The 12,204-nt window shown below is 40.8% G+C and overlaps 1 protein-coding gene across 1 annotated transcript in view; it reads right to left on the bottom strand.

Annotated features, from left to right (window-relative positions):
- LOC111657451 (collagen alpha-6(VI) chain-like) overlaps positions 1-6,040 on the bottom strand; it is a 37,354-nt gene extending 31,314 nt beyond the window's left edge. The window contains exons 1-3 of the mRNA XM_087174963.1: positions 5,943-6,040; positions 1,713-1,817; positions 723-1,298 (exon numbers count right to left, since the gene is read on the bottom strand). Of these exons, the coding sequence (XP_087031089.1) occupies positions 723-1,298; positions 1,713-1,803 (667 nt within the window). The 5' untranslated portion in view covers positions 1,804-1,817; positions 5,943-6,040. The remainder of the gene's footprint in view (positions 1-722; positions 1,299-1,712; positions 1,818-5,942) is intronic.
- Between the last annotated feature and the right edge of the window lie 6,164 nt (positions 6,041-12,204).

The following is a 12,204-nucleotide window of genomic DNA, read 5'->3' as shown; positions in this document are numbered from 1 at the left end:
GGGGGGGGGGGGTGTTTCTTGTATGTCTTGACCAGCAATTTTATATATTTATTGTCTTATTTAATAGGTGCAGTGCACATTGTAATTAACTTGCTGTAAATGAGGCAGGACCCCAAGAGGCTGTTTTTCAATTGTAAAAAGAAAAGAAAAGGAAAAAAGAAAGCTGGAGAAAGGTTGACTGTGCACACAACATGCTCTCCAGTTCTAATTACTCAGGCTTCACACAACTACATTTTCATTGTCTACAAGTGGGTGCAGCACCATGAATACCTTGGAGGTGAGTGAACCTTTATCCACATTTGTAAAATTCTTTACAATGGTGGAAGCTATTGATGAAACTTTGTACAAATTACTTTTTTTGAGGCAAACTGACAACCTAAATACACCTGCCCACATCCTGCTCTCCATATTTTCCAGCTATCGTCAAAACAGTTGTAAACCCATACAGGAAGTGACAGTAGTCAGTTGAACTTTTTCACAAAATGACTAATGAAGAGGTCGGCAGATCAGAAGTAAAACTGTTATAAGGGTCTGGTTAAGATTCAAACAAACATGCCCAGTATGATCTCAGCCTAATGGAGAAAAACCTTATTAGCAACCACAGATGCTCTTTCTCTTTCTGTATTTCAAAAGATGGACTTTGGCTAGCTGTTTTTCTTGCACGGTTATTTTCATTTGTATAGCAAAATAAACAAATGGACAGCTATAAAATGGTTCCTAACCCTCCACAGACTTGCAAACAGTTGACAGCAGAGTCTCCCTCAGCCTGGCCAGAGCCTGGTAATTATCAATGGTGAAAACAAAATCCTTTGGGGAGAGGACGGCGATGGACTCGAGCTCTGGTACGTTTGCTTCTCCCACCCCTATGGCAAACACAATGACTCCCTTATCCCTCAGTCTCTGGGCAGGTGCAATCACGTCATCATTGGACACTCCATCTGTGATGACCACAGCAATCTGAGGAATCCGATGGTTGGCTCTGCTCCCTGCTGCTGGGGTGAAGTACCGTTTCTGGAGGAGGTCGATGGCCTTGCCCGTGTTTGTTATCCCTCCTCGGAGGGACAATTTTTCCACTGCATCCAACAATGACTTCCTGTCCTTGTGATCTTTCAGGAGGAACTCTTGATGAAAGTCATCACTGTACTGTGCCAAGCCGATCTGAACTTTTTTGGGGCCAATGTCAAGAGCCATGATGACGCTGTGGAGAAATCTTTGGATATCCTCAAAGCTTTGAGGTGAAATGCTGGAGGAACCATCGACCAGGAAGACGATGTCGGCTGCAGTGACATTTTCACAAACTGGATAAGGGAAAAATAAAGTCAGCATTGCATTTCTCAAAATAACTAGAGCCACATTAACATTACAGGTCACAATGTCTCTTAATTGTGATAAACTAATGAAACATTATCGAATTGATAGTTTAGCATTTTCACCAGCTGCGATGTGCACTGACATTTTTGAAAATGTCAGATCTCATTACTTTTTAAAATTCTAAATATATTTTCTGTTGTCATTGCTCCTCTTTATTTGCTTGTATAGATTTAGGGTTATGTTGAAATGCTAAAAAAAAAAATCAGCATTCACTGTTTTTCTGTAAAAGGGAGCCTGGCAATGTCCTTCATTGTTCCCAGGGTTTTGTGACATAAACCACATGAACACCAAACCTACAATATTTCTGTACCTGATCTCTCATTTCTAAAAGCAAAGCTCACCTGTTGTCTGAGCAGCGATGCCACAGGAACACGCTGCTAGGATGAGGCTGAAGAGAAGACCTGTGCTTCCCTTCATTTTGGGAGCGCTCATGAGTTTCTCTCTTCCTGTAAAATAGATGTTAAGGTTGGATTCATGGGGATAAAAAACAAGTCCCCATTATGTAAATCATTACGTTATAAGGCGAAGACATGTTTTAAGGGTAGGGTAGGGTAAGGTTAAAGGTTAAGGGTAAGGGAAGTAGTGGTTACGGTCAAGGTGTCTGTCTGTGTGTCTATGGACAGATTTTGTCACCATGACAGCGTCACAACCAAGATACAGACACAAAACTTTACAGGTGTTTAGTTGAGATCACAATGCAGATGGGCGTGGTTCGACCCACCAGTACTGTATTAAAAAAAAAAAAACCCAGAAGTTTGAAGTTTAGTTTTTGGTGTGCAGCAAGTCCTTTCTAACTGTTTTGTAGTTTTGCTGGATATCAGTTTTGTGAACAGTTGGCATGAATTAAAAGGGGAAATTTACAAGAACTCTGCTAATGTCCCAATGATTACTGCAATTTCCTGAATGGTTTGGATTTCCCAAAACAAAAATACATGAGAGCAACATTAAAAGCTGTTTCCCAGAGCTCACTGGGGCACCTGGGTGGTTCATGTTCAAATCCTCCATCAAAACAAGCACTTGGACAAAACTTCACTGAGAGAGTGAGTCCAAGCACAACAAAACTGCAATTGTATGAACCTCATATGGTGCATTTGGATTTAAAACGCATATTTACAGGAATGGGATACAGAATATAAGCAATATAAAGCATAAAATACAATTAATGAGGGAGCAAACTCCCTGGTGTTGGGGTGTTGAATGACGTGTGGAGGGTGCTGTCCCAATTCAGGGCCTCGTCCTTCAGAGGCTGCAATCTAGTAAAAACTAAATCCAATAATCTTTTTGGGTAGAATCACAATCCACCATCTTGCTCATCATCTGCATTCTGTTTCTGCTCTGATTTTATTCTGAAAGTCCTGACAGGAAGTTGTGGTTCCTGTCTTTCTGCTTCGTTGATGCTTGTGATTTACTTATTTTCTTCATGTCACACATTGTATATCGCTCCGTCAGAGGTTTGTCAAGCACGCAAAAGAACCTTTGAAACTTCCTTTCACAACTTTTCAGAATAAAAGCTCACAGTAGTTTGAAATACAGCATTGCTACTTTTATTTTCTTGGCAAAATCGCTAAAGAGGAATTGATTCTGTGGGTAACTGTTGCTGCTCAGACAGAGATCCATTTCAGCAACAGAGATCTCAAAATAATCTAGCAGGTCAGATATTATTGCTGGGGGGGGGGGGGCAGTTTTGCCGCCAGTTGCCAACCACTCGTTTCTTTGATGAATTTTTATTTGGTTTAAGATGTTGCGACCATATATGCAAGTTTATTAAAACGGCATATATGTTAAAAATGTATACGTTTTTCTTATTCATTTTTAAAATGTATCTTCATATCTATTAGACTTTTGGACTGTTTATAATATCAACATACTGACAGGCTTTGGATGGATATATAGTTAAATAATATATGTTTAAATATAATCATGCATAAACATACATATTTGTGTGGGACAGAAATTTTTCCAACTTCTAATAGGTTTCACATATAATTCTTACATAAATGTTTTTATTTTACATGTATAAATGTCATATATAGAAATTCAATATATGTACATCTGTTACACTTGCTTGTGGGAGGTATTGTTGTGCCTCACCCACCCACCGCCGAGCTGCTGTCAGCCCAGGAACCTGGAGCTGTGACTCTCTCCACAGCCACAGACTGGGTGTGGTTTTCTCTCTATTCCTAAAATCCACAATAATCTGCTTGGTCTTTTTGGAGTTTCAAACTGGGTTGTTGTTGGCGATACAGTAACAGCAGATATTAATGAGTCGTATTGATCACTAAGGCAGATAATTGGAACCATGTATGAAAAGTCTGACTGCTGCTCTCCTCTCACGGACCGCCGCTGTATTCTCAGTTTAATAGAGCGCAAACCAAAGTTCACTCACAATCGTAGCGAGGAACATCATATCAAGTGTGGGGTCAGGGTCTTCAGATAAATCTCAGGGGTCATGAGAAGATCAACATCAATCTGTTTTCAGATGATTTTAATGGTGTTTTTGATCCTCTCTGCTGCATTGCTCTGGGCTGGGAAAAACAGTATCTCTTTTTCTTTGTATGTTTAAACTAAACTAAATCTAATCTAAATATAAATTTAAAGCAGAAAAAACATGTAGATACACAAACGTCAGGGCGACATGTGCTGTTCATGACCTGCAGCATCAGCTGTTTGTCTCTAGTGCTTAACTTTATTTAACACCACTGCTCTTTGCTTGGGATTAAAAAAAAAAACACCCTTTGGCTGATGTGGTCTGAACACAGTGACATTTACATCCTGTGAAAATTAGTTCTTTGCAATAATAATAATAAATAATAATGATAATAGACTTGTTATATTATATACACAATATTCTCTATTTATCATTATTTTAACCAAATACCAGGTATGTGGATAAGACAAGTAGAGTGACAGCCACCTTGTTCCAGGTGAAAGCTACCCATAATCCAAAGCAGTAAAGGTCTGAGGGACTATAGTTTGACCAGAAAGAGGACTGAGGACCCATCAGAGCTGAAGCGGACCAGAGAGAGACCCGAGTCCTCTTTCAAATGAACTCACAACTCACTTTCTCAGACACGAGACTTTTACGTATCGAGGTGTGTGTCTAAAAGAGCGGTGACTGTGATGAATAAAATAAATAAATGTCACCTGGCTGACTACTACTAATAAAAAAAAAATCACAAACCTTCATACAAATTAAGGCAAACCAACGAAAAACAAAACGAGAAGAATTAAAGGTGTGTGAAGATTCAAGGACAAAAGATTCAAGATTCAAAATAAATATTACATCAAATAGAGTCTGTGGTTAGTTCATGTCTGTAATAACAGCGGGACAGAGAACGCTGTGGATGTTTTTTAGACAGCAGACATGAGTTGATGATAAGTACCTGCACTGGTACATGGTCATGGTAAAATAACAAAAGTTTTGACTTCTTTTTTATTTTTTAAATAATTTTGGTCGATTTTCTGCCTTTATTTAATAGAGCTCATTGACACAGACAGGAAATTCAGAGAGAGACTGGGGGATTGACATGCAGCGAGTGGTCCAGTCGGCAGGGGGACAAACTGGGGACACTGGTCAGGGCGTATGAGCCAATGTGGTCTACACCCTAAACATGAGGGTATATCGGGTCACCCCAGGGTTTAACCTCTAATAGCAAATGCTGCTTGGACAGAACATTTCAGACGTATGAAAGAAATGCTGAATGAGAAACATGGCATCATGTTTGCAGCTGTCCGTGCACAGTTTCACAGGTTTTATGTTGCTATGGAAACGGCTTTACATTTCCCTTTATGGCCTGAGAGCTGTTGACGACACCCGTGAAGAGCACAGAGATGCTTCAGTCTCTTTTTGGAGAACTCCCCCTTGGTTTGGGCAAAGGTTTGAATAGGAAACAGATGCACTTCAGCTGTTTGGCAGCAAACTAACTTCAGTATCAGGTCATGACCGTAGTGTTAAGACATTCAAGTCACAACTCAAGTCATTAACCAGGTGGAGCTTGATAAGCTCCGTTCTGTTGTTGACAGGAACAGAGATAGAGAATACCACCATACTTCTCCTTTAAATGTAAGAAGCCAGAAATAGAAAATACAGCTACTTTAAGTGATCCGTTAAAAACATGAGGTTTATGTGTAACAGCCCCTTAAACATTAAATAAAATGGAAAGCACTGATTTGATTCCCATGTGCATACGAGAATTCAATTGGATATTTGTCCCCAGGGGCAATTTAATGGTCATTTCAGAGCTCACATCAGAGCAAAGACAAATCAGACATTAACGACAATGAAGAAACATCATCAGTGCAAAGAAAACAAACAATCATCAATGGTGCAAAACAAAACCTGTAATATCATAATGAGAATAAAAGTAACAATAACACCATGAAGAAGACATCACTAGTGCAAAATACCCTGCACCTTCCAGGGTAAAAATAATTAAATCCAAAAACAACTCCTTCCTGCAAGGAACCTGAGCTTTAAAGAACCTGAACTCTTCAGTCCACTAATGCAGAACTGTTAAACTCTGCATCGTTGTACATGTTCTATGAGCGGACAGACATTCAGAGTCACTTACAGATCTGCTGCTGCTGCTGCTGCTGCTGCTGCATCAGCTCTGTCTGCATCCAAACGCAAGAGTCCTTCCGTCACGCAGGGAGCTGCAGTCTTGTTTTGGGAGGATGATAAAGAAGAGGAGGAGAAGGAGGGATAAGACCCAGATGACGAACTCCTCCTCCTCCTCCCACCACATTCTGCAAGAGAAGTAGATGAGGCTCTAATCCATTGCTTTTTTTTATTTGTGTATGTGAATAATTTGTCCTTTTATAGCCGAATAATTCAGGATTGTGGTGCACCAGCTGTTTGCCAATCCATCTCTAAGTTTTTGTGTAAAGTCCTTCCAAAGTTCTTAATAGGTTCAGGTTGCAGCATTTAAACTTAATGGTCATTTTGGGAAAAATACTTGTTTGGTTTCTTGCAGGGATAAATGAAAACATGGATACCACTCTTACACTTAAATGTCAGCAGCCAATCAGCTCGTCGTCTTTAGTTTAAGTGATGATGTTACAACTGAACTGTCTTACAGGAGAAGTACATTTTTAACAGTCTCTGTGAGAAATAATTTTATGAACTGTAAATGTGTAATGACTGTTGGCATCCTCCATTTTCAAAGTTGAACTGAAAGACAAAAGCAGATGTCTGTGCTCTGGCCCTGCAGACACTGGGCAGAAATACAGTTTTAGAGTTTGTGTGAGGGTGAACAGAGGGCTTTGTGTTGGAAGGCGCTCAGTTTGGCCACAGATAACATGTTTGGTGGGAATTCTGGTGATTTCTGAATAAAATTAGTTCATTTAGTTTGATGGGGCAGCTGAGTTTGGCCACAGAGGAGAAAGGGAGGAAAGTTCTGTGGAAATTCTCAAGAAAAGATGCAAGTGAGCTCTGTGGTCTTCAAGTCAGTCTGAATCTAAACAGTGGACATGGATATTTATGGAGGATTTGACCTCTTGTTCTTGTTTTTATAGTCCTGGGCCCACTTCCATCAAACTGATAAACATCCTCACTGTTGAACATCTTCTTGTGTTAAACATCTTAAACATCTTCACTGTGTTGAACACCTTTACTGTTGAACATCTCCCTGTGTTAAACATATCCACTTAGTTGAACATCTTCACTGTGTTGAACATCTTGGACATCTTCACTGAGACGGCTAACGTTAAACCTGCTAAAGATCAGCATGTTAGCCATGTCACTGTGAGGATGTCTGCCTTAGCATTTAGCTCAAAGCACTGCTGTGCCACAGTACAGTCTCCAAGAGCTGCTAGCATGTTTAATTTGAAGCTATCCTCTGTATGTTCTCTTCTCTGGAACAGGAGCGAGGATCAATCGCAGCCTGCATCAGGGAATCTCTGCTAAAAACTGAACAACCATGTGGTCCTGATTTCCAGATAAGGGCAAACTTCCCAAAAGTCGAGAGCATGTTCTTATATCATTAACAAAACATCTCTCTTCAGTGTTTCTACAATCACCATGGCAGACAGTGAGCGTTCCTGGTGTAACTTGCCCAGTCAGAGCTCCGGTTGACATTGGCCTGTTCTCAAAGGCAGTGGAACTTGTGTCGACTTCCAGAAACTTTCAGATCACAGTGGGGATAAAAGTCAGAAGAGGTCTTTGTAGCTAAAAGACTTGAGGCCACAAGCCGAAGTGCGTCGAGTGTTGCTGGAGTTTTAACCTCTTCAGACTTTCTCCTCCACCTTGGATGGTGGTGAAGTTGTGCAAGAAACCTCTACTTTTTAAGGACCGTGTGGGGCCAGTAACCGAAGTAATCGTTTTCATCAGTCCAATCAATCAGTCTGTGGGTGCTGGCTATGATGTTTAAAACACAGCACAGGATTTTATTACTGCTCATGAACTCGTTATTCAGCTGAGGCCACAGTGGCCACAGTGTGTTGCTGCCTTCAGCTGTCAGACTGATAACTAGACTGAGCTAAAACAACACACGGCTGCTGGTCTGAGTGTGAGGAATCATTACATCCAGTCTAAAGACCAGATATTATCTCATCAGCACGTCATGAGGAACACCTGTACCCCTCCTTCATGTATTCATCCAATCAGCTAAATGTGTGGCAGCGGTGCAATGTATACAATTGTGCAGATACAAGTAAGGAGCTTCAGCAATGCTAAGATCACAGAAAACCCCTTCTAACAGTCTCTAGAGTTTTTACTCAGAAACATCCAGTGAATATGGATAAAATTATATAAAATACATCTAGAATATATTTATATTTGATGTAAACTCTATGTTTCTTCTTCTTCTGTGTTTTATTTGAAGTGCTGATCCATCAGAAGATATAAAAACCATCTCAGTGTAGTTTTACATCTCCTCTCTCAGGCTTCTCTCTGGAGCTCTAGTAACAACAGGTCGGTGAGCCAATCAGAGGAGAGGAGGCTCTGAGCCTCTCTTCTGATTGGCTGACTGTTTTCTGAGTTTTCCAATAAAAATAAAGCAGATTTCAGGTAAAAACACTCAGAGAAACCAAATCCTGCAAGGTTTGGATGGTGGGTCCAGGTGGGCGGGGCTTGGTGACTGCTTTGTTGTGACATCACAAAGTTCCAGAAGTCCTGACGGCTGGTTTTAAGGCTCAGTTTCTGAATACAGGCTGTGTGCATTTCTCTGTGGACTGAGGCTTTGATACTTTCACAGTATTAATATAGAACCTACACCTGATCTATAATCACACTACACATGGACAGAGACCTTTACACTGGAGGAGCTTTAATATCTTGTTTTAAACTCTAAGATATCTGTACTGGCCTCCGGTCAAACTCCAGTCACAGCACTGTGGTTTATAACCCGAGGCAGCATTTTGCAACTGCAGCAGCAATTTTCACTTCTGTTGCAATGATTCTAAAGTAAACAACATTATATAAATAAATTTACCCTTTCCTCTTTATTTTGACTTGAAAAGACAGATTTGAAAAGTTAATATAAGCTGTTATTATAAAAAGCTGCTGCTGGGGTTTGAGTTGAGCCGGGAATAATCCCCTCCTCCTTGCCTTGTTTTTCCTGCACATACCTTCAGATTTTGTTCACTATCATCAGACTGATGCAGGCTGATTAATATGGCATGATCTCTGCACTCTCTCTGCAGGGAGTTACTAATCTCTGCAAGCTGAAACCTACAGCCGTCTGTTCAGTGTGAAACTAAAAACTATGCTTTGGAGAACCATCTGCAGCAATGATTTGAATATAATGGGCTAAAATTTACAGAAATAGTTGAAACCCTGTGTTTTATTTCATGTTCTTCTACATGTTCACACTCTCAGACAGGAGGAACACAATCAGCCAACACGCTAATGATTTAACAAAGCAATTTAGTCTGTGTTTTTGCAGCTTTAATCATGATGTCATCATTATGGCTGAAGCTGTAACTGTAGTTCAGTCTGATGCGATACAGTGTGGTCCAATGTCCCCTTAAAAAAACAGTTTCTTGGATGATGATGCTGGTTGGCCTCAGTCTGTCCAGCATTTGGTGTGATTAATAGACCTGGATCTTGATTATGGATATTCCTTCTCCCCAAAGACAGACCTCTGCCTCAGCTCTGCATCCTTCTAGTGAGTTTTTTATTATCAGTTCATCGCTTGATTATTTTTATTAAAAATGTCCAAAAGAAGTGAAATATTTAGATTGCAGTTTTCCAGAGGACAAGTTAAGGTATTCAAATAAACAATAAAAGAATCAACTAGAATCATCAGGTTACATCCCTGTATATCCTGAGTCATGAAAAATATGAACCATTTGTGTAAGTTATGGCTAAAAAAAATTTCTGAGGTCACCATATCCTTGACCTTTGACCTTTGACCATCAAAATTTAATCAGTTCATCCTTTAGTCCAAGAGAATGTTGAAGCTGGAATTTAGTCATAAACAATTAATCAACCCTTACCTCAAAATTATTTTCAACCAGTCAATAAATGAATTGACTGATTGTTTCAGCTCTACATTATTTGTCTACTGAGAGGCTGTAACCTTTGACCTGTTGATGATTGGGCTTTATTCTACTGTTGGCCTCAGAGGAGTCTGTCTCAGACGTTCTTTCCTTTCCTTGGTAGTACTGTTCATGTTTACTGCAGCCAACACTTGGTTTTATTTGGCTGCAGCAGCTGGACTGAGTCTGTTTCTGTGTGTGTCTCTCTATTTGTCTGACAACGTTCATCAACAAAGCTCTACAGCTGGAGCGCGGACAACCCCTTGCCTCTGCCTCCACGAATCGGGTAACAGCACCTATTACTACCCCTCAGGATAGCTTTGACGTCAGCAGGCATGTGGCCCTTGTTCCTCCATTCAGAGAGACAAAGGTCGATTCTTACTTCTGTGCATTTGAACGTATTGCACCTGCTCTACGTTGGCCTAAAGATGTGTGGCCAATATTGTTGCAAATTGGCAGGAAAAGCACAGGAAGTCTGTAATAGTCTGTCTTTAGATCAGTGTCAGGATTATGAGGTTGTAAAGTCCACTGTTCCCCGTGCATATGAATTAGTTCCGGAGGCTTATCGCCAGAAATGAAGGAATTAAAAAAAAACTGTCAACATTATTTGATAAATGGTGTCAAGCCACAAAAACGAAGGATTCCTTAAGGAGTTTAAAAATTGCCTGCCGGACAATATTGTTGTGTATTTGAACAAGCAACAAGTTTCTACTCTATCGATGTATCCGATGACTTTGCTTTAACGCATAAGAATGTGTTTTCCCGCTATTATGTAGCTCGAGGTGAAAAACAAGTCTCCGATTGCGCTTGATAAGCGTGCGTGTTCTTGTTGTCGTGAAAGCGGACATTTGATTGCTGACTGTCCGGTGCCAAAGAGAAAAGAGCAGTCAGAGTCTCCCGGTGCCGCCGGGTTGATTCAAATGATGCCAATTGTCAACGGAAATGTGGTTGCAGTAGAAACGGAGGACAAAATTGACGCCGAATTTGAACCGTTTGTGTCGGAGGGTTTTGTGTCTCTGCCCGGGGATGGAGTGAAACCCATATCCGTTACAATATTACGAGACACCGGTGCAAAACATTCCCTTATTCGTGCTGGGGTGCTGCCTTTTTCTAATCAAACGTACTGTGGCTTGGATATGCTGGTGTGGGGAGTTAAGATGAGTGTTTTACGCGTCCCTCTCCACGCTGTACAGTTGTCCTCTTCCATTGTGCCTGGCACGGTACGGATTGGTTTGAGGTCCCAGTTGGGGGTTGACCTCATTCTCGGGAATGATCTAGCAGGAGTGAAAGTCTCCCCCCTCCCCTGAAACTGTTGAAAATCCCTCTGTGGATACGTGAGACTCGTTCCCCGCTGCTCCTGGTTCATCCTCCGGTTTCCCTGTGTGCGCCGTTACGCGCGCCATGGCTCATAAACTAGCTGATGTGGTGCATCTTTCTGATACCTTTATAGCTGAGGATGGTGCTGATAATGTGTTGTCTACAGCTCCCGATTTGCCTTTATCAGTGCACAAAATGGAACTAATTAAAGCCCAACAGAATGACTGTAACCTAGTAGGTTGTCTACAGCCATAGAAAACAAGAATGAGCGACCGGTCACTTTATTTTTTTGATGATGGTGTCCTCGTGACGGTCTCCTGAGCCTGGCGACAATAGTGATGTAATTCGGAAGTTAGTCGTGCCAACTCCTCTCCGTGCCCAAGTGTTGAGTTTAGCCCATGATCATGATTTGTCGGGTCATTTGGGTTTTCAAAAAACATATCATCGCATCCTCAGATATTTTTTCTGGCCAGGTTTAAAATCTGAGGTGGCAAGTTTTGCCGGATATGCCATAAGTGTCAGGTGGTGGGGAAGCCAAATCAAACGATTCCTCCTGCTCCGTTGCATCCCATCTCTGTTATGGGGGAACCGTTTGAACACATCTGGATAGATTGTTTAGATCCACTTACGAAAACTAAATCAGGCAATCAGTATATCATGACCAACACCTCCAACCAACATGTTCTGATGTTATATGTAGTTTGCTTATGTGAAATGTCAGCCCAGGTGCCGTAGGGGAAGGTAGCAATTTTTTGTTTAACCCAATTTTCTCCTGTTTTTGTTAGGTTAGGAGTTAGGTTAGTGGCTTGTCTTTTGTTCTTCTTTTGTTTGAGTAGGTAAGTTTAGGTTCCTTGGTTTTAGTTATTTCTGTTCGTTTTTATGCTGTTAGCCCACCCTGAAGATAAAGAAATCCTGAATTACCCCCCCCCCCAGAACAGTTACACCACTACCTTTAAATAAAAAAAAGAAAAAGAAGAAATACACTCAATATATACACTCAATTGCTGAACTTGAAAATTTCCATTTTATTTTACTTTT

Source organism: Seriola lalandi, unplaced genomic scaffold (assembly GCF_002814215.2).
Source record: "Seriola lalandi dorsalis isolate HSWRI2012SDOR001 ecotype SW California unplaced genomic scaffold, Sedor1 jcf7180002054400, whole genome shotgun sequence".
NCBI lineage: Eukaryota > Metazoa > Chordata > Actinopteri > Carangiformes > Carangidae > Seriola > Seriola lalandi.
This window is presented reverse-complemented; position numbering and strand designations above follow the sequence as displayed.